The sequence below is a fragment of the Talpa europaea genome, assembly GCF_964194135.1.
Source record: "Talpa europaea genome assembly, chromosome: 6".
NCBI classification, from domain to species: Eukaryota; Metazoa; Chordata; class Mammalia; order Eulipotyphla; family Talpidae; genus Talpa; species Talpa europaea.
The window spans coordinates 12,850,975-12,874,635 of NC_140072.1; the positions used below are offsets into that span (position 1 = coordinate 12,850,975).

The window sequence follows — 23,661 nt, forward strand, 5'->3', positions numbered from 1 at the left end:
CATTTGACATATTTGAGTGTTTATTCTTTTTTTTAAAAAAAATATTTTTTTTTGTTAAGGTAATGTTGGTTTACAACATTGTACATAATTTAGGGGTATAGGTCCACATCTTCAGACATATGTCACACCCATCACCAAAAGCATTTACTCTTTCTTGAAGTTCTTTTTTCATTTTGACTTCTGGAATGATTCTGGCTCACTCTGGTGATTCTCCTATGTCTTTTTTTTTTTTTTTTTTTTTTTTTTTTTAAATTTTCTAGAGGCATGTCTTATCTTATTTATTTATTTATTTATTATTTGTTTGTTTGGTTTATACATGCACTGGGTACAGTCAGAAGCGCGGGAGGGTGAGAGAATCACCAGAGCCAGAGCGGGGAGCAGAGCAGGCAGAAGGACCGAAGGACACTGCTGAGGGGAGCAGCGGGCGGCAGGAGAGGTCTGCGCGCCATGTGGGACCCTCCTCTGGTGGCCGGGGAGCAGCCGGGGATCGAACCGGCGCCGCAGAGGCTGCGGGTAGCTTCGCAACCCAGCGCTCAACCGCTGCGCCACCGGGGAGGCCCGATTCTCCTATGTCTTAAATCCCTCTGCCAGATCTTCCTCATCAACCTGACTCCATTTGAGGGTCTCCATCACAGCTCATTCTGTGACCTTTTCCCATATTGACTTGCTCCCTTGGTTTATATCATCTGCTGATAGATAGATAGACAGACAGACAGACAGACAGACAGCAGACAGACAGACAGACAGACAGACAGACAGATAGATAGATAGATAGATAGATAGATAGATAGATTTTTTAATTTTATTTATTTTTTTCTTAATGATGATAACACTGGTTTACACCAGTGTATATGTTTCAGAAATAAAGTATCCCACCCCTTCAGGTGTATGTCAGCACACCGTATCATCCAGTTTTAATACTGTGAATACCTGTTACTATGCCTATAACTCCTAAATTTAAATCTCCAACCCAAACCTCTCCCCTGAAGACTGTGCATCCTGCAGCCTAATTGGCACCTTCACTTAAAAGTCCCAAGGTATCCCAACCTTAACATGACAAAAGGCAAAATGTTAGTCTCCCCAAAACCTGCTCCTCTCCTACTTTTCCCCATCTCAGTAGCAACTCCATTCTTCCAGTAATTCAAAAGAAAAACTTTTTCTCTTTCTTTCACATCACACATCAAACATACCAGCAGATCATATCAGTCTCTTAGCAGCTCTCACTTCTTACCTGCTTCACTTGTACACAAGTCACTGTCATGTTTTCTGTGGACCCCTTTAGTACCTCTTATCTCCCTTCTTCTACCTCACTCCACTACAGTTTAACTTCTACACCATAGCTGAAGTAATGCTTTTTTAAATATTTAAGGCAGTATGTTAGTCCTTTACCAAACTCCCCAACTTACTCAGAGAACAATAGAGAGCCTACAAAGCTCTCTGTAACTTACTCCTGGATACCTCTCTGATATCATCTGCTATTCCCATCACTCACTGTGCTGCACTGGCTCCTGTTACACTTCTGTTCCTCAAATGTGATGTTACATTGCAAACTCAGGACCTTTGCATTTGTTAATCCCTCTGTTGGAAAGGTCTTCCCTCAGTAGCCATGTAGCGTGCTCCCACTTCAAGTCTATCCTTAAATTTTACCTTATTAGACAGACAAGTGTCATCATATTAAACTTTCCTGGCAGTCATTTCTACAACAATGCCATTATCCCAACCCCTGGTCCTTCCTTGCCCTTCTTTATTTCTCTTCCTAGTGCTTAACATCTGACATTTTATATTAGTCTTTATTTTTGTGGTCTGACTCCTCCAACTAGAGAATATAAGCTTCATAAGTACACTTTATTTCTGTATGTCCATCCTCTAGAGCAGGGAAGTGCTTCATTCCAAAGTCACCTCTTGGATTCAAATTCAAATGTGGGCTAGAGTTTTTGTAGTACTTCAGTAGTTTGAATTTGACTTTCCCAAACCATTTGGGAAGAAGAAATAATTTTCACTAACTCTTTAAATAGTCACGGTGCTTATTTGGCTTCTGTGTAAAACTTCACATGTAGATGCTTGCTGGTCAGTGCAGACAGCATATCAGTTACGACCACACACTGTCTCTGCTGCACAGTATAAGGTATCACAAAGAAGGGGGAAACAGCCTCAGTGGTCAGTTACCAAGAGTCTGTTGGCTCAAAGTAGATCACAGAGAATGAGAACATGAAGCAAAGTGTCATGAAGTTGAATGATGCAGTAGAGTTTGGAGACACTGTAACAGGATTCTTTTTCATTATCTCTGGTGGTAAGTGAAATAGAGGGTTAAACCAAATCTATTTGTCAGTATAGGGCAGTGTTTCTGTGTACCAGTAGTCACTAGAGAGAGTCCTGGTGCCTGTTAGCATTTTAAAGGCTAAAAAAGCCTGTTGTTGAACCCTTTGTTTCTCAGACTTGATGAGGAACTATCTCCCACTGGTTATTACCTACTAGACTAAACAAAGTCTTCACCTTTTCCCTTCCCCACCATGATTTAGGGGAGACCAAATCCCTGGTGCTAACCTAAGGAAACTGATAATTGCCACTAAGCCTGGAAAGCAGAGAGAGGGTGGGGTCCTTCTTGCAGGGGCCTAGTGCCTTCAAACCCCACAGCCCATTCCAGGATGTGTCACCATGGTTGATGCTGCAATAGGGTTTGTTCTCCTTCCCATGATAGAAGAAACTCAAATGGAACTATTGGCAGGAAGTTTGCATGAATATAAGCTAATATAGCCCCAAATATAAATTTGAAAGGAAATTAAACCTTGAACTTTTCACTAAGTATGACATCATTGCAGTCCTTGTAGCTACTGCAGGCATTATCTTACATAACTGTGCCTACACAGTGGTGATATATGTATCAGTGACAAATGAGCATTGTCTAAGGCAGAAATGTCCTCATTAGAAAATGACCAGTAGACTAATAGCTTTTTTTCTTACCTTTAGTTGTGGGGACACTGCCTCACAAGCATACACACTGTGCAAACATTAATGGTCCACAGATAAATTATTGACCATTTCCTAAGCATATAATTTTTTTGAGCATTTGTATTTTATAATTACTTGAAGAAATTTTGCTGCTTTCTTCATACATGATGAATAGGCATTTCTCTGCCTGTTAATTTCAGTATGATTACTTTAATCTACTGGAAGTTATAAATGTCAATACATCCTGCTTACCTCCCAAGAGGTAAGGTATTTATTTAGCAAAAAATAAACCACTGATAGAGTAAATAATTTTTAAAATTCAAAGTCTCCAGAATTAATATTAAAATGGGTAGAATTTTACCAGCACCTTGTTATTTAACAATTAATAGATAATCATAAGACATTTGATGTTTTGTAGGATTTACAAAGACACAATTCATAATAATTTTCCCTTAGATATGTACATCTGTACACTTAGAATTTTGAAGGATTCAAATATGAAGTTTCAAAATGGATTTACTTGAAGTTATTCCATACTATTCTACCTACTAATAAAACTGGTTTAACATTTGAGATCCTTAGTATAAAACAACTTGACCATGAAGAAGGAAGTCAATAAAACAAATTCTGAAAAACAGAATTACCTTTGCATTTTACTTCCTAAAAAAGACATGAAGGTATCTTCAGGCCCAAGAAGATCTTTGAAGTCTTTAAAAACATTGTTTGGCAAATAAAAATATCTGGTTATTTTCACTTCTGATTTATTACATCTGATTTCTTAATTCATAACATTAAAAACAGCTGGAAGCTGATATCTTGAGAGAATAGACAGCACACTATATAAAACATTAAATAAAGTCTCTCAAATTTTAAGGTGCATAAATAATTAGAAATGCAAGTTTCTGGTCACACCCTCAGAAACTGATTCACTGGGGCTAGAGTAAGTCCTGGGACTCTCAATTTTCAACAAGTCCTAGGAAATTCTGTTGTAGATAGTCTCTGAACTACACTTTAAAAAACATTGGTGTGGATATTATAAGATCTGTAAATAAAAAACAGTATGAATAGCATGAATTGATAGCACTGAGTAGTAATGCATGTCCATAATTCAGCTGATTACCAGGTATTAGTAACTAATATACATTACTTATTACTAAACAACAGGAATAATTCTCCTCAAATGTTAAAGCTAAGAAGATACACAGTCTCAATATAAGAAATGCTACCTTTGAGGGCCTCCCTGGTGGTGCAGGGGTTAAGTCTCAGCACTGTGAAGCTGTCGGCAGCCACTGCAGCACGAGTTCGATCCCCCAGCCAGGAAGGTGACCCACATGGCACAGCAGACCTCTCCTGTCTCGCTCGCTAATCCCTCAGCAGCATATTTCAGTAGATCCGCTTGTTCTGCTCCCCAATCTGTCTCTGGTGAATCCTCTCACGCCCCTTAGCTCTAGCCTACACCCCAGCTCTTGTATGCATAAATAAATCTATCTTAAAAAGCAAATGTTACCTTTTAATCATTTCTTTATTAATTCATTCAATTAACATTTATTAAGAATTGATATATATGCCATATATATATTTAAACACTTTGCTTAAATAGGATATTATTTAAGAAGGTAAAATAGTACAATGCATTTTAGAATGGTTTTTTATGGTTAAATGGATAAACTTCAGTTATCTGAAAGATTTACTTACATGGAAAATGTCCTTTATTGATTGTTCAGATAATTGAAACTTAGCTTCCCTGATATTAGGCCATATAATGTAACTTAAATTGAGCTCTTTTCAATTATTAAACTCCTTAGGCAGAGTTCAATATTTATCTGACTTATATTCAATCATTATATATTGTAATAAGATACAATCTTAAGAATATAAAGTATTTTCTTTGGGATTCTATCTAATAATTAAGAAACAGCAAAGTTATGTTATCCCCATATTCATGATCAGTGGATGTAATTTGGATTGTTTTTGAGTTAACAGTGTGTTCAGTCAAGCTGTCCAGAACCAGCCCACACCTGCGCAGCCAGGAGTGTACAACAACATGAGCATCACTGTGTCCATGGCAGGGGGAAACACAAATGTTCAGAACATGAACCCAATGATGGGCCAGATGCAGATGAGCTCTTTGCAGATGCCTGGAATGAATACTGTGTGCCCAGAGCAGGTAAGTGGCACAACTGGCACATTTGCTACACACACACACCCCACCACACCACAATTCCTTATTTTAAGGAAAATCAAGTGGGTTGATAGTCACTCATCAAAAATAACCACACTTCTTTATTCTCCCCACTATCTTTTGATAATTACTATCCCTTAAGATAAACAATGGAAATTTTGGCAAACCTTCTAAGATTTTGGTTTCATGGATTAATTATAAAATGATAGATATGATAAAGACACATCACCCAAAGCGGTGATCGTGAAGGCAAAGATAAACAGCTGGGACTACATCAGATTAAAGAGCTTCTGTGCAGCAAAAGAGACAATAACAAAAACAAAGAGACACCCCACTGATTGGGAGAAAATTTTTGCACATAACACTAATGATAAAGGACTGATCACAAAAATCTACAAAGAGCTGATGAGACTCAACAAAGACAAAGTAAATAATCCAGTCAAAAAATGGGCAGAAGAGCTAAAAAGAAACTCCTCCAAAGAGGAAATGCAAATGGCCAACAGGCATATGAAAAAATGTTCAAAATCACTTGTAATCAGGGAAATGCAAATCAAAACTACAAGGAGATAACCATCTTACACCAGTGAGAATGGCACATACTAAAAAAACTAGCAACGACAAATGTTGACGAGGATGTGGAGAAAAAGGAACTCTTCTACACTGTTGGTGGGAGTGCAAACTGGTCCAACCACTATGGAGGGCTGTGTGGAGATTCCTCAACCTGTTAAAACGGAGCTTCCCTATGATCCAGCAATTCCTCTCCTAGGTATTTACCCAAAGGACACAGAAACATTAATTCAAAAGGGCACCTGCACCTCTATGTTTATAGCAGCACTATTTACAATAGCTAAGCTATGGAAACAACCCAAATGCCCAAAAACAGATGACTGAATCAAGAAGATGTGGTGCATATACACAATGAAATATTATTCAGCGATCAAAAAAGATAAACTCATGCAATTTGCAGCAACATGGATGGAGCTGGAAGGGATCATGCTCAGCAAAATAAGCCAGAAAGAAAAAGAAAAATACGGGATGGTCTCACTCATAGCAGGAATTTAGAAAAACTAAATAAGGGACCAGGAAAAAGACTAATTATAATAAAGTAAAAATCAAAATCAACAAGCAACTATAAACCAGAGACACACTATAGTGGGGTGTGGGTGAGTGGGGGAGGGAGGGAGTAGGATCAAAACAAGGCGGGTGGGAAATTATGGGGACTATAACCAAGATGAAAATGCATACATTGTGCAAAAATGAAAAATGATGTAAAAAACATATAAAATTTAAAAAATGGAAAAAAAATAATAGACATGATGCATTGGCTTTGGACTTCACCCCTTTGTATTCTGAATGCATATGCATATTCTTCAATTCTCCCTTTAAATCAACAAGCATTTATTACCATGCACATAGAGTGTTCTATGGTAGATACATATTAACAAGTTGGGGAGACCAGTATGAACAAAGGACCAGACTAATAAGACAAAAAAACTGTGCAAGAGATGGACCCTCATAGGACCATACATTTTTTATGTCCAATGAAGAGTATATACAACTAACTACTGAGGGTTTAAAGGAAAGTCTTCATGGAAATTTTCCCTAAATTAAGAATAGAAAAGAACATTCAAGACTGATTATCACAGCATGACTTAGGTAGGAATAGAGGCTAAAAAAATCTAATGACATAGGAATATTTATACATAGAACAATTTATGTGATAATATTTTGAGAGGTGTTGTAAGCTATCTACATATTTAAAGTTTATCATAGAACCTCCTAAAGATTTTTAGGAGAAAATGACTAAATTCAAAGTGATATTTAACACGATTGGGGTTAAGACCCTATAGTTTACTGTTCTCATTATCAGCAGCCACAAAGTAGACTAGTAAACAAAGTAGTCACTGTGGTGACGAGGCTATCGCCATGTAGCCTTAATTTATAGCAAGTCTTAACAGTCAGTATAAATACTGTTTACCTTTTGTGTAGAAGTCCTTTTTGATAAGAAATTTTAGGGAAAAAAATATTTCCCAGGTATCATTTAGTAAGTCTAAGAAAGTTAGCAGGATAAAACCAACAACTTAAGTGATCCATATCTTTTAGCAAAATGAAAGAACTAAGTAGTATTGTTTCTTGCCCTTATTATCTTGTTATTTAGTTATAAGAATTACTATCTCCAGGAGATTAAAACAAAATGATAAAAAATATAATGAATTATGTAAAGGAATATTACATTTAAAGTGCATTTATAGTTAGGTCTTGCTTTTTTTTATTCAATTTGACAATTTCTGCCTTTTAATCAGAATAGTTGGCTCAGTTACATTTAATGTGATTATTGATACAGTTGAATTAAAATCTCTGCTCTTATTTTCTCTTTGGCCCAATCTTGCCTCATTTTGATTTAATTGAATATTTTAGTTTATTTTATCTGTTTTGGATCACTAGCTATTTTAGATCACTAGTTCTATTTTATAGTTGCTTTAACATTTCTAGTATACATCTTTAACTTATCACAACCTTCAAGTGGTATTATAGTACCTCATATGTAATATAAGGATCTCACAGCAATTTATTTCCATTTCTCTCTTCCTGTGCTATTATCATACATGTCTGCATATATCATAAACCCCACCATATATCATTAGTATTTTTAGTTTAAACAGTTAGGTATATATTTTTTTAAGTAAGAAGTCTCTTGCAGTTATAAAAGTAGCTCTTCATTCCTTTGTATAGATCCAAATTTCCACCTGCTATCACTTTCCTTCAACCTTAAATTCTTCATTTAAAATTTTTCATAGTAAGTCTGATGAATTCTTTCAGTTTTTTTATGTCAGAAAATGTCTCTGTTTCACTTTCATCTTTGAAAGTTCTTTTCTCTGAATTTTAGGTTGACATTTTAACTTTCAATACTTTAAAGATGTTGCTCCACTGCAATATTTCTGATGAGATAGTTGCTGTCATTTTATCTTTGTTCCTCTATACGTGATTGATTTTTTTTCCCCTCTTTGACTGCTTTTAAGATTATTTTCGTTGCCACTGGTTTTGAGCAACTTGATTAATATGCCTTATATGATTTTTTTCTTGTGCTTGGCATTCATTGAGCTTTTTGATTTATGGGTGTATAATTTTCATGAAATTTGGGGTTAATGTTGGCCATTATTTCTTTAAATACTTGTTCTGTTACTATGCTCCTCTTTTCCATCAGATTTTCCAGTTGCATGTATATTAGGCCACTTAAAGTCCTATATCTCACTGATTCTTTTGGTTTGGGGGTTTTATTTGAGTATCTGTCTGCAGGATCAATCATTTTTTTCCTGCGTGTTTCATTTTGGGTAGTTAGTTTCTACTAATCTTTATTTTTTTAAGATTGATTTATTTATGCATACAAGCACTGGGGTACAGGCCAGAGGTGCAGGGGTGAGAGGATTCACCAGAGATAGAGTAGGGAACAGAACAGGCAGACTGACTAAAATACACTGATGAAGGGAACGGCGGGCAAAACTGGAGAGGTCTGCTTCGCCATGTGGGTCACCTCTCTGGCCGGGGCTCAAACTCGTGATGCAGAGGCTGCAAATAGCTTTACAGTGCTGTGCTTAACCCCTTGCACCACCAGGGAGACCCTCTACTAATCTTTTCTTTTGCATTATTTTGTCTGTTAATTTTTTCATCCCACATATTGCTATTTTCATCTCCAGTAGTTCAATTTAGACTTTTTAATAATCATCTATGTCTCTAATGTGTTCAGTCTTTCCTCTGTCTACTTGAACACACAGAATAGTTATTATACTAGCATTATTAATATCCTTGCCTGTCTATTCTATCATCTGCGTCAACTGGGGGTTGGTTTCAACTAATTGCCTTTTCATTAGGGGTCATATTTTTCTGTACTTTGAGTGCCTGGTAATTTTTTTGTTGGAGGCCAGAGGTGAATTTTACCTTGTTTATATTCTATTAATATTCTTTTTTTTGTTAGTTTTCATTTGATTTATTTTTTATATTAATTTTTTTATATTTTTACATCATTGTTCATTCTTAAACAATATTTGCTTCTCCCCAACCCCTCAGGTATAGTCCCCATAGAGTTTCCTTCCCCAGTGCACCCATGCACCATCACCTCAGTCCCCTGTGCTCCTCCCTCCCTCCCTCTGATCCCTCTCCCTCCTCCTCCCCTGCAGGATGTCTCTGATTTATAATTGTCCGTTTTTGCTTTGTTGTGTTTTGTACTGTTTTTTTTTTTTTACACGGATGCCTTATTTGGTTCTCCTATATTCCTGCTATAAGTGAAACCGTCTGATATTTTTCTTTTTCCTTCTGGCTTATTTCACTGAGCATAATTCCTTCTAGTTCCATCCACGTTGCTGCGAATGGCATGTTTATCTTTTTTGATTGCTGAATAATATTCCATTGTGTATATATACTACATCTTCTGGATCCAGTCATCTATTTTTGGGTATTTGAGTTGTTTCCAGGTTTTACCTGTTGTAAATAGTGCTGCAATAAACATAGGTGTACAGGTGTTCTTGAAGTTTGGAAGTGTGATACCCCTTTCTCCTTTGTTTTCATCAGTAGAGCTTTGGCTATTAGTGGTTTTTTGTGCTTCCATATGAATTTCATCAGTATTCTATTTCTTTGAAGAATGCCATTGAGATTTTTATTGGAATAGCATTGAATCTATATATTGCTTTTGGTAAGATGGACATTTTAATAATGTTAATTCTTCCAATCCTTGAGCAGGAGATGTCTTTCCAATTCTTTGTGTCTTCTTCTATTTCTTTTAACAGTGTTTTATAATTTTCTTTGTATAGGTCTTTCACCTCTTTTGTTAGGTTTCTTCCCAAGTATTTGATTGTTTTGTTTCAATTATAAAAGGGATGGTTTTCTTGATTTCTTCTTCTTCAGATTGAATGTGTATAGGAAGGCTACTGATTTTTGTGTGTTGATTTTGTATCCTGCTACGAACTGGTTGATTATTTTGAGTAGTTTTTCTGTGGAGTTTTTAGGGTTCTCTAGGTATATTATCGTATCATCTGCAAATAGTGATAGTTTTACTTCTTCTTTCCCTATCTGGGTTCCTTGTATGTCTTTCTCTTGTCTTATTGCCCTGGCTAGGACCTCCAGTATTAAATTGAAGAGCAGTGTTGAGAGAGGACATCCTTGTCTGATCTTAAAGGAAAGGCCTTCAGCTTTTTGCCATTGATAATAATATTGACGGTGGGTTTGTCATGTATGGCATTTATCATATTAAGGTATGTTCCTTCTATCCTGAGAATTTCAAGGGCCTTCATCACAAATGGATGTTGGACTTTGTCAAATGCTTTCTCAGCATCTATTGATATGATCATATGCTTTTTATTTTTCTTTTTGTTGATGTGTTGGATTACACTGATCGATTTTCATATGTTGAACCATCCCTGTGCCCTTGGGATGAATCCCACTTGATCGTGGTGTATTATCCCTTTGATGCATTTTTGGATTCTGTTGGCAAGGATTTTGTTGAGGATTTTTGCATCAGTGTTCATTAGGGATATTGGCCTATAATTTTCTATTTTTGTGCTGTCTTTCTTTGGTTTTGGTATTAGTGTAATGTTGGCTTCATAGAACGTATTTGGTAGTATTCCTTCTTTTTCAATTTTTTGAAAGCATTTGTGTAGGATAGGCACTAATTCTGTGCTGAACGTTTGGTAGAATTCATTTGTGAAGCCATCTGGACCTGGGCTTTTGTTTTTGGGGAGTGCTTTGATTACTGCCTCAATTTTGCTGCATGTAATTGGTCTGTTTAGGTGTTCTGTTTCTTCTTTGTCCAGCTTTGGATGATTGTATCGTTTTAGGAATTTGCCCATCTCTTCTAGGTCGTTCAATTTGTTTGCATATAAGAGTTCATAGTAATCTCTGATTATTCTTTTGATTTCTACTGAGTCTGTTGTGATTTCTTCTCTTTCATTTATAATCCTATTTATATGTGTTTTCTCCTGTTTTTTCTTTGTGAGCCTAGCTAGAGCTTTGTCTATTTTGTTTATTTTTTCAAAGAACCAACTTTTGGTTTCATTGATCTTTTGGATTGTTTTTTTTTTTAATTTCTATTTTGTTTATTTCTTCTTCAATTTTTATTATTTCCTTTCTTCTGCTGGCTTTAGGGTTTTTTTGTTGTTCTTTTTCTAGCTCTTTGAGAGGTGAGATTAGGTTGTTTCTTTGAGTTCTTTTTTGTTTGTTGATGTGAGCCTGTATTGCTATATATTTTCCTCTTATTACTGCTTTTGCTGCATCCCATACATTCTGGAAAGTGGTGTCCTCCCTGTCATTCAACTCAAAGTATTATTTAATTTCTTCTTCGATCTCTTCATTAGTTCAGTGGTCTTCCAGTAGTGTGGATTTCAATCTCCATGATGTGGGAGGGTTCCTTATTTTCTTTTCATGATTTATTTCTAGTTTGATGCCTTTATGATCGGAGAAGATAGTTGGAATGATTTTGATCTTCATGTATCTGTTGATGTTTGTCTTGTGGCCCAGTATGTGATCAGTTCTGGAGAATGATCCATGTGCGCGTGAGAAAAATGTGTGCTCGGATTTTTTTGGGTGCCATGTCCTATAGATGCCTGTTAAGTCCATGAGTTCGATGTCTTTATTTAGGGCTCTAGTGTCTTTATTTATTTTTTGTCTAATTTATCTGTCCATTGGTGAGAGTGGAGTGTTGAAGTCTCCCACTATATATGTATTTTCTTTAATGTCCATTTTCAGAGCTGATAATAACTGTCTAATATATTTTGGTGCTCCTTTATTTGGTGAGTATATGTTGATGAGTGTTATATCTTCCTGATGTATTGTCCCCTTGATCATAATGTAGTGTCCATCTATGTCTCTTTTTACTTTTTTTATTTTGAAGTCTATTTCATGTGATATAACTATAGCTGTTCCTGCCTTCTTTTTGGGTCCATTTGCTTGTAGGATTGTTTCCCAACCTTTTACTTTCATTCTGTGTTTATCTTTTGTGGTTAAATGTGTTTCCTGGAGACAGCAGAAGGATGGATTTTGTTTTTTAATCCAGTGTGCTACTCTGTGTCTTTTTATTGATGAGTTTAACCCATTTGCATTTAGAGTTAAAATTGATATGTTGGCATCTGTACTTGCCATGTTGTTTGTCTTTTTTGTTATTTTATTCCTTGCTTTCTTCTGTCTTCTTGTTCATTCCTCTGTTTGTTTTGGCTTTAGGACTTTTTGTAGAATTTTTTGGAGTGGGAGCTTAGTTGTAATTAATTTCTGGAGTTTCTTTTTGTCTGAGAAAGTCCATATTTTTTCCTCATAGAGGAAGGAGAGCTTTGCAGGGTAAAGTATTCTTGGTCAGCATTTCCTGTCTTGAAGTTTATTGAATATGTTACTCCATTCTCTTCTTGCCCATAGTGTTTCTTTGGAGAAGTCTGAGGTTAACCTGATTGATTTTCCCTTGTAAGTTTTCTGTTTCTTCCCCCTTGCCAGTTTCATTATTTTTTCTTTGTCTTGGACTCTTGCAAGCTTTACTATTATGAGTCTTGCTGTAGTTTTCTTTCATTGTGGTAACTGGGTGTTCTTCTCACTTCTTGTATGTCTATATGCACCTCCTTTTTTATACTTGGGAAGTTTTCTTCAATTATCTCCTTGAATAATTTCTCAGATCCTTTGTCTCTCTCCTCACCTTCTGGAATGCCTATAACTCTTATATTTCCTCTCTTCATGGAGTCTGATAATTGTCTGAGGGTATTCTCATTCTTCTTCCTTTGCACTTCTCTCTCTTTTTCCTCTTTTGGTTCTTTCTATTTCTGTATCTTCAAGAGTACTGATCTCTTCTTCCATTTCCTCGGTTCTTTTTGCAGTGCTTTTCCAAGAACCTTTGTCTCCTCCAGTAATCTTTTAGTCTCCTCCTTTTCTTTTATTTCCTTTCTTAAGGTCTCATTTTTGTTCTTCAGCTCATTGATTATTTGTCTCATCTCATTATACTTTTTAATCATGATGATTATTAATTCTCTATCTGACAGGCAGAGAAGTTCTTCCATGTTATTGTTGAGCTCTGGTGACTGATTTTCTTTTTGTTGTGTGTCCTTCTCCTGCAGGCTTGCTTGGTTATTTGTGTTTTTCCTTCTCCCTGCTGTTTGCTTTCCAATTTGTTCTATGTGTTGAGATGTTGTGTCACTGGTGTTGGCCGGCATCTCTTTGGATTGATCCTTCAGGGGTGTCGGAAACTATTTGCCAGACTGAGACCAGCACTGGTAGGCCAAAATTCCACCAGGGTGTTGATGCTGTGACTGTGTTGCTGAGCACTGTCTCTTTCAGTTCCCTCTCTCTGTATTTACACATTTCCAGTGGGAAATCAGTTAGTTGGTGATTTTGCTCTGGTCACTAGGTGGCGCTAGAGACCTGTACTTGCCGACCTGTGCTTTTCTCCTGTAGTTCTCTGAGAAGCGGAGGGGGAAGGGGAGCAGCACCTCGACAGGGGCTATTGCTCATGCTGGGTGCTGTGTCTGCCCCATGTTCACCCGGTGCTGTGACTGCGGCTGTGTGGATCCCATGCCCTGAATTCTGGGCTCTAGTTCTCAATCAGAGGTCTCAGATCCAAAACAATGGCTGTCACCCTGTGCGGTGTCCACTGTTATGGCACGTCCCACACCCCAAATCCTGTGCCTAGCTCTCAGTTCCAGAATGGGGTCTTGCTCCATGCCTTGTTTTCCTTCTTACCCCCATTTGCGTGGCCCACCCCCCTCTCCAAGCCTGAGGATGGTTTTGGAAGCCCTGGCTTCCAACTCTTAGGAAGTTGGTGATTTTGTTCTGATCACTAGGTGGCACCAGAGATCTTTCCTAGTATCCTTCCAGAGCTGTGCTCTCCCCCCCCCCCCCCCCCGCCGTGGGTCTCTGGGGAACTGAGTGGGGGTGGTGTGGAATGGCTCAATGGCGGTGGGGTACTGTGTCTGCCCTGTGCCGCATCATGGGGATACCATGCCCCAAATTTCATGCCCTAGGTCTCAGTTCTGAAACCCTCAGATTCAGGACATGGGTGGTAGCCCAGTTAAGTTGTTGTAGAGCAACCCCAATACAAAACGGGGTGCCTGACTGTGGGTCCTCACCTGCGCGCTAAAAAGGACTTATCAATGCTCTACTGCAGGCACACACGAAAGGTTCATAAAAGGTTTATTGACAAGGGAAGGGGAAATGAGGAAATGTACAGCTCTGAGAGAAAAGTGGGAGACAAAGTTTTAAATGAGTCCTACCCAATCTGCCGATCAGGAATCCCAAAATGGTGCTCTGAGAACTGGCCGCCAGCCAGGAGCCGTGAAGCCAGGAGGCGAGGTTTTTATATCCAACCTAGCTGCCCAACTCTACCCTCAGGTTCCAGCCACCTTCCCTTTGGTGGTGATGGGATTTGTCTTTCCCAATGTCTTGATGGCTTTAGTCTGGAGTGGGGGTGGGGTCCACAAAGCCTGTATGGGATTATCTCAGGACATCCTTTCCCCCTAACAAAGTGTCCACAGAAGTGGCGCCTTTTGCACCCCACTCACGTGCCCAAGCACCTGGTTTTTGATTATTCAGTGAGTGTCATTCACCTCAGTGACAGTTCCCACATGTCTCCCCATGAACCTAGATCGTGGGCATGAGGACCTGGGCAGCCACGATCCACATATGCTTTTTGAGCGAGTGCTCAAGTGCGCTTTTCCACACAAGCTTACCGGCTGGCCTTGGGCTATTTGTAGGTCTCTCCTCAAAGTCCTTATCTTCCTCTAAAGGCGCCCAGAGCCGTTCTTCTACCTCTATGGCAATTCCCACACAGTTCTCCACAGATCCCATTTGCGTGTTGCGTTGCCTGCAATAGTTCCTTTCCAACTCACAGCCCTGCTTGATCTGTAGTTTGTTCTCATTGTTGTTGTTGTTGTCGTTGTTTTCTTTCTGTTGGTCGAAATATACCAGCTTTGTGGGTGGGAGAGGTTAGCAAGGTTCTGAGCTTTCCTCTCTTTTCGTCTTCTTTTATGACAATTTTCTTCTTCGGGCAGTTTGCCATAGTTGCCCGGATTTATCTTCCATGTCCTGGTTTTCACAGGGACCTGCCACTTTTCCTCCCTATTAACCTTTTTTTATGGGAGGACTTCCATGCAACATTTCCCCAACGCCATGTTGATCCGAGTCCCTCTATTAAAATTATTAAGCTTTTTTGTGGAAATGGTTACATTACATGGAAACAGCTTGATCCTTTCAGGTCTTACATTTTTGTTTGGTGGGAGCAGATCAGTATTTAGCTAATTCATCTACTAAGGTGATATCTTCTAGTATGAAACCTGATACTAAATGAATTTTTATGTTTTCCACTCTGGGTTGGTAGAATCAGTGCCTATTCCCAGTTTTGTGTGATTATTGGAGATTATTCCCTGTAAATATTTTTCAGGTGAATCTTTCCTTTGTACTTTTCCTGAACTTTCAATCTGTGTAGCTCTCTCCCCTGATATTCTACCCTGTGAGTTACAGCTGCCTTGGCCATCTCAGACTTCCAGTCTCATCTCCTTAATTCAAGGAGACTCCCAGGCTCTGCTTGGGTTTCCTGTCCCAATGCTGCAACTTGGAAATTCTCTCCAGACAGTGGAGTAGGGAAATCACAGGATTCAGATCATTTGTTTCTCATAGGGTCCACTCTCCTCCATTGCCTTTTTGTCCAGTGTCTTGAGTGCCTCCATTTCATGCATTTTGCTTAGGTTTTTGTATTTCATATATTTTGTCCAGTTCAGACAGAGAATAAATCTGAGCTCTGTTGCTGAATCTTGACCAACACTGGAAGTCTTTTACTAATTAACTTTCATATGTATGTGTAAATTAACCTTTTGACTTTTATTTATCACATATAAGAATATACAGAAGCATATACAACTCAATGAATTTTCACAAACTTTATAACTATCATCCAGATGAAGAAGTAGAACATTACCATCAGAGACTCTCCTCATGCTCCCTTACACATACTTCTCTCCCACAAAGGGAACCAGTGCCTGTCTTCTAACAGTACAGTAAATGCTAAGTTTTTTATTTCTGCTATCCTCCTTTTACTTTTCTGTCAGTGAGATTGTTTTTCATTGAAGAATTTGGTCTTCAACGTAAACAACTAGCTTGTAATTTGGTCTTATATCTATCTCTGATAGATAAATGATCCAGCACTGAGACACACAGGCCTCTACTGCAACCAGCTGTCATCCACTGACCTTCTCAAAACAGAAGCAGATGGAACCCAGGTCAGTAAGAAAATTCTAAGCCCAGAGCTGCCAAATGTGCTCTAGATAACACAGGGAATTTCGTATAGCAATGTGGTTAAGAATCTGCCCTTGGGAGTCAGACCTGGATATGAGTCCTGGTGCTATCCTGCTTAGCTGTGTCATCCTGGGCATGTTAGGGAACTTTCCTGAACTTTTGTATAACCAGCAAGACTAACCAAGATGCCTATGTATAGCGCTGTGGAGAGGGTTAAAAGAGACCCACTGCCAGAAGGCTTACCCCACTGTTCAGACAGTCTAAAGAAATCACAAAAGGTGGCCACTAGTTGGTATTATGTAAATACAGTGTTAAAATACATGTGTAATCAATGTACCTCAAAAGCTCTTGGTAAAATCATACAAAATAAAAAATCTGCTATGTGCCCAGTTTCCTTTCAGAAATTTGTTTCAAAACAATACAAATAAGGATGACCACTTACCTGTATTAACACTAATTTCTTCATTTTGTAACTTTGGTTTAGTCTTTAGTCTCTTAATATTTTTTTTATTAAGGCATTATGCTAAGGTAGAAATGCAAAGAAACATGAGGCATGTTTGCTTTTTAGGTAAACTGTAAAGTGAAGAAAGGAAGTTTCATTTGTGAAATGCTTATGACTTGCCACATACTATGAAGGCATTGTTTTTATCTCATGTAAGCCTCACTGTAACCCTGTGAAGCATATAGTATTCCCTTTCTTTGCAGATGAAGAAACTGAACCTGAGGAGGTTTAAGTGCATGCACAATTCACAAAGCTAGCAAGTGGCAGAGCCAAGATTTTAAATCTAGGCCTTTTGTCAACACCAAAGTTCATGCTCTTTCTGCAATACCACTTAGGGCCTGTTGAAAGATAAAATATATAGACATATACACATACATTGTCATGTAATCAAAGAAAACAGACTCAAATTTATGTTAAAATAACAAGCACTGTACACATTACAATAGGAATTGCTGAGATGGTCAGAAGAACTTTACATAGGAGATAGCTCTTGAGGGACGGATAGTAAGGCCAAGAAAAGGCATTAGCTATCATGATCATCAGAGGTGAGGAGAAGACTTTTTAGACTTGGAACTCTAGGGGACTGGAAATAGAGGCACAGAGACAGGGAAACAGTAATATCTTAGCATAATCCCAGGGGAAAAATCCACTGAAGGTAACACATTTATTATAAGAATTCATAGAAAGTAAACTTGGTAGGATAGATAGGGACAAATATCCAGGCACTTTTTTTTTTTAATATATATTATTTATTTATTTATACAAGCACTGGGTACAGTCAGAAGCGCAGGAGGGTGAGAGAATTCACCAGAGCCAGAGCGGGGAGCAGAGCAGGCAGAAGGACTGAAGTACACTGCTGAGGGGAGCAGTGAGCAGCAGGAGAGGTCTGCACGCCATGTGGGACCCTCCTCCAGTGGCTGGGGAGCAGCCGGGAATCAAACCAGCGCTGCAGAGGCTGTGGGCAGCCTCGCAACCCAGCGCTCAACCGCTGCGCAACCGGGAAGGCCCAAATATCCAGGCACTTTGAATGGATCTAAAGGATTTGGATTCATTCTTTCAGGTGAAGCATCATCCCTGAAAGGGAAGAGTGACAGATGTGCCAGTTCAGCTTCATTTGAGGGAGAAAAGCAGAAAGGAGCAGTAAGCAGCCAGCTCAGAAGGCAAAGTTAGAAGGTTGTGCCTGTAGTCTGAGTACTAGGAGATAGTATTTGAATTCTGTGAAGGTGAGGAGAGGGGGTTTTGTGATGGGGAAAATGAAGTCTTCATTCACAAGACTTTTTTAAAAGTCTTATACCCACAATGATGAATACTAGCAACTTAACACATTAGTTAAAATAAAACAACTAAGTTTTAAAGTTTCTGAATCCTGGGACATTATGTGAGTTGAAGTTAAAATTGTGCTAGGAAATTTTAATTTCTTCTCAACTGGCAAATTTTAAGCGTTATTTATGTCTTGCTTGCCTGTCTGTGAAGGTGAGACAATATCATAAGTCCTTTGAAGTCTGGTCTAAAGCTCCCATTTTTAATTAACAGTTCAAAATGACTAAAATGTGTACTTTTTACAGTTTGATTTAATTGCTTCAATTTTTTTAAATTTCAGAACACATCTATTTTTTAAAGCATTTTTGAAGAGCAAAATTTTCTCTTATTTGTTTTATGCATTTACTGAGAATGTTTTTAAGTGTTTAGGTACAGAAACACCTTATATTCTGCCCCACTGTTTCATATTTTGAAATATATAAACATTAAATTTTACATGTTAATTTTTTTTAAATCAGCACCAAAAAGCACTAAAGTTTTCAGTAGCAAAATCTTCCTGTTGAGCCCATCATGACATCTCTGATTACCCCAGTGTTTTTTATTTGCCCAATGGAAACTGGAAAGTGAGTCTGACAGAAATATGGAAACAAATATATGTAAAAAGAGAAGGAAAAGAATAAGTTGAGGAGGACCTGGGGAGGACTGGCTATATTTAAGAGCTGGAATGGGGAGGTGGCAAGACCAAGGAGAGAAGGGGAGAACACAGAGAATTGAGAAGCAGGAAAAGGGCTAGAGGGGGCTTGTTAATGTGGGATGAAAGGAAGGCCAGGGTGGAGCACTGGATGCAAACAGTAGGAATGAGACATTAGGCAGCACAGGTGCAGAGAAGAACAGAGGCAGAGAATAGACTCAGACAGAAAGGAGGTGTATTTTAGAGAAAGAATCCTAAAGAAGACAGATGGGAGCATACAGGGACAAGGAACACAATTTGGAAACTAGAGAAAGAAGAAGATAGGAAAGAAATGACACTGATTTCACTAGAGGTTTAATTCATCAGATTAAAATAGCTCAACTCAAGTGGTGTCCACTTTGGCTTAGAGAGTAGCGTGGAGGCATGGATGGACTAGACTGATGCGGCAATTGGTTGGTCAATGAAGATTGATGGAAGACAACTTTTAGTGAATTAGGATAGAAAAGTTGTCCCAGAAGTTGAGTATAATTAACATAAATTAGTAATGAATGATCAAAAAAAATGTATGACTAATCTGCAGTACTTCATGGACTTATTAAAATGAGGCAAAAGTTTGCCAGAAGCAAATGCACTTGGATGTCATAGAAGACATCTCTTTTCTTGACTTGGAACATTCAAGAATGTGATACTGGCCTTAATCAGTTCTACAAATGGCTTTGAATAAGGCTGACTGGTAAAGACTAACTTCCGGCTTTGTTTTCCCAATAGAAAATGCTAGAACTATGCAACTTTAGGCATTTTGAAGGAAAACATGTATTATTACTGGAAGTAGTTAAAGGGAAAATTCACACTGTTCTCAGCTAGTTGTTTACCATTATTTTTAGCTCATTTGTTTAAATGGATTGTCTATCAGGAAAAAGAAGTTAAATATAAAATTGTTCTACTAATATTTTGCTGTAATTCTAAAGGCAATGTGTAAAGGAGCTATGTAATAGTATATTTAGCTACCACGCAAATCTGGACATTAGCTTTAGTAATGCTGATGTCATATTATTCAGTTGTGGTGGTTTTATTTTGCTAATACTGGGTTAAAGCCCTTAATTTCCTAACATCTTAAAGATCTATTTATTCTACTCAAGTCATCCATAGAGTGCTGTTAAACCAGTTTTTTCAAATAATATATACATATATTTTAAACCCACCACTGGATACCCAGAATCTGAAACTGGGCTTTTCCCAATCTTGGCAATATTAGCAGTGATGATCACATTCAGTACTGATGGCAACCCTGTAGGAGGCTTGACCATTCCAATTTTGATATTAATTTTAAAGTGTGAACTTTCCAGAACCCTGAGCAAAATGAGTGCAGCGATTTTCTTTTTGTAGGACAAGAAGACAGAAGAGTTCTTCTCTGTGGTGACTACAGACTAGAGGAATGCTCTAGTGAGTTTCCACTTCAAGTAGTACCCACTCATAAGCCGGGGGGGCAGACCCTTCTGTCTAAACACATCTTTTATTTGTGTTCCAGCAGGTGCAACAGGTTCAGGTGTTTGCTGACGTCCAGTGTACAGTGAATCTGGTAGGCGGGGACCCTTACCTGAACCAGCCTGGTCCACTGGGAACTCAAAAACCCACGGCAGGACCACAGACCCCCCAGGCCCAGCAGAAGAGCCTCCTTCAGCAGCTACTGACTGAATAACCACTTTTAAAGGAATGTGAAATTTAAATAATAGACATACAGAGATATACAAATATATTATATATTTTTCTGAGATTTTTGATATCTCAATCTGCAGCCATTCTTCAGGTCGTAGCATTTGGAGCAAAAAAAAAAAAAAAGAGTTCACTTTTGTTGGGAGATTGAGAGATGTTTTTGTTTCTTTGTAAAGGCCTTGGATATCGAAAAAAATAACAAGGCAGAACAGTTGGACAATCTATTTCTTGAGCCAAATTTAATTATTCTTATTTTTGTAATCAGTCATTGGCTTCTTATCTGGATGAAGGCTTTTGGAGGAGAACCAAAACAAGTTCCAAGGGGGAAGATGATGCTCCGCCTCCACTGGCTCAGTCCGACCCTGCCAAGGAAGACGGTCCGGCGGGGCTGTCCCCCTGCCTGTCCATCACCGGCCATCACGGGTCTCTAAATCAGCAGCCCTTCGCTTCCTGACCCAGGCAGCTTGTGTGTACAATCAGCTTCTTCTAGCAACTCTGTATCTGTTGGCTTCAAGACAATATTTTGCCTCCACATATATACCCCTTCTCCTTTTTTTAAAGATGGATTTAAACCACGATGCCTCCAGGAACGAGGACAAAATGAGTATAATCATAGAGGAATCCAAAAAATACAGTTTGGGGGAAAATGCAATAATTTTGATGAGGTTGGTGAAGGACAAGAAGCGAGTTATGTCAATTATTGTAGATACCTTTTCTGATTAAATCTGGGGGGAAAAAGGCAGCCTGTTCTTTCTGCTTTTATTGTATTAACAGCTGAGGTAGCTAAAGTTATTTAAAATAAAATTAAATTTATGATCCTAGTAGCTTATTTTTCCCTTTAAATCTCACTGTAAATATATTTGATTTCTTGTAGAAGTTGATTTCCATCTGTTAATTTTAAGATTTTATTATCATACTCTTCATTTTTCTAAATATGTGTGTGAAATATAACATTGATTGAATTGCAGTTACATTTGGCTAATAATATTTCATTATTTTAATAACTGTGACATCATGTTATGGATTTACTTTGGGGTTCAAATAAAAATGCCACTGCCAGAAAGAGCTATTCTGATGAGCTAGAGCACACCGCCCTAGAATGTCCCTGGGATCATCTAACTTGAGAGCAGTGCAAGGAATTATCACCAGAAGTGCACAGGCTACTTGTACCGAAAAAAACTAGCACTCAAAGAAGTCTTCATTTTTTTTAAATTGACTTTGGGAATTTGAATTTTCATCAGTGCAAACATAAATTTCTCTGTTCTGCTCTGAGGCGAATTGGTACTATATTTTACCTTTGTGTCTTGTCACTCGGCCACATCCTGTTTCATCCTGGCCTCTGAGTCAAGGACCCAGTGAACTGACTTTCTAGTTCTAGAAGTTCAACTGCAAGGCCAGGAAAGCTTGCGAAGGGTACTGTGGAAGAAGCAAAGGTAGAGCCCCATCATTCGCCTTTACCTGTGCCCCTGGGCCTGTGTTGATGACAACACCTGACGTTGTGCACCAGCTACCTCTGCTTCCACGGCAGAGAAAAGGCCATAAGAACTAACAACGGAAGAGGAGCATGGACTCAGACATCAAGGAAGAAGCCATTTTCCCAGTTCCTCCTTTCTGCATCTCACCACCCCTAGTTACAGATAACTCCATTGAACAGCATCTATTCAGAAACTACACCGAATAAAAAGATTGGTGGAAGGGCTCGTGTGGGTAGCAACTATGAAACAGAAATAGGACACTCAGTTACAAACATTATCTCTTTAAGTTTCTCAGAAACTGCATCCCTGATTTCATTCATTCCCAGCTTGAAAGCTCAGCCATATTACTCTGGTCCCTACCAAACTGCTCTAGGAGGTCATTTCTGTTTTGTTTGTGATATTTAGTCGTGCAGACTTCAGGAAGTCCACTTTTAACTTCAGCATTCCAAATGAAGTTTCCTGACTCAGTACTTTTGCATAAGGAACTAGAAAAAAAAAAAGGTAAGGAAAATTGGAGATGCTAACATCCTCCCCATCCCAACTGCACCTTAAAGTATGCATGTCACCTTCAAGGTTTTATAATTGCACTGTTTGTTTTATGTATGTACAGATTAAAATTATTGCTACATTTGAGGAAAATAAAATTGCTTGCTTCTATGTAATTCCTGTCACTCTACAGGAAATTAACTTTTCCAGCTACTGAATAGAATTTGTTTAACAACCTCATGGGTTGCCTCTTCATTTACAGGGAAGAACTGAAACCTACCTCCTGCAGGAGTTGCCACAACCCATAAAGACAAATGAGTAATTCAAGGGTAATAAAAGAAAGGAAGCCAAAATCCTCTAGTTCACCCTTTTATGAACCATCCCAGTGAAACTTAGCCCAAATGAAGTCATGATAGAGGAAATTCTAACTTTGGCCATTTGTCTGATGATGAAATGCTCTGGTCCTGCTGTTTCTTCACCCAGAAGACATGATTCAGGCAGCACTTCATAGACACCAGATACCACCCATGTGTCTCTCCTTCATTGGTTTTCATGTACTGATATTTGCTATTATTACAGATTATAAAGATGTGGGATCTAACCTGAAGAGGCGCCTTCAGTTTGGAGATGCATTTTATAAAATCCTGGCCCTGGCAGCCTAAATCCACCAACACATGGCCTAGGAGGATAAGCAAATGCGATTCTAGAGGGCAGGGGAAGATGTATATCCCACACACATTCTGACACATAACTGCACACAGATTTGGGCAGTTGCTGTCTGAACTCATGAGGGAACAAAACCTTTTTCCTTAAAGTTAGAATGAGGTAAAAATGATACCTCTCTGAGATGTACGCTGATTTAAACTTACCCTCTGGGGTAGGGAGGCCATTAGAAAAATAACCAGAAGCAATTGAGGAAAAAGTGGGATTGATATAAAGAAACTTCATCATCTTTATGGTTTGCCTAAAATAGGTTCCTGCCTAAAAATTCTCTCCTGGGCCCTGACAAGGAAAGAATGGACAATTGTCTGCTTACAAACGAAGTTGTGCTGATTTCCTTGTTGACTTTAACTGTTCTTCCCAGAAGAGCAGCTCCACTTGAATCAAGTGAATAATTAGAGCAAGCTTGATCCATGACCATTCCTGTACCTCT

The 23,661-nt window shown here is 38.4% G+C and overlaps 1 protein-coding gene across 4 annotated transcripts in view; it reads left to right on the top strand.

Moving 5' to 3' along the window:
• The window catches only part of NCOA1 (nuclear receptor coactivator 1), a gene marked incomplete at both ends in the record, with an annotated part of 85,167 nt that extends 64,634 nt beyond the window's left edge, over window positions 1-20,533 (top strand). For 2 of the 4 annotated variants that reach the window (XM_084235831.1, XM_084235830.1), the window contains 3 exons: window positions 4,933-5,116; window positions 16,276-16,365; window positions 20,366-20,533. In XM_084235831.1, coding sequence (XP_084091957.1) covers window positions 4,933-5,116; window positions 16,276-16,365; window positions 20,366-20,533 — 442 coding nt within the window. Of the gene's footprint in view, window positions 1-4,932; window positions 5,117-16,275; window positions 16,366-20,220; window positions 20,266-20,362 lie in introns of those variants that run through there. The other 2 variants (XM_084235829.1, XM_084235832.1) reach the window with 2 other exon arrangements.
• Between the last annotated feature and the right edge of the window lie 3,128 nt (window positions 20,534-23,661).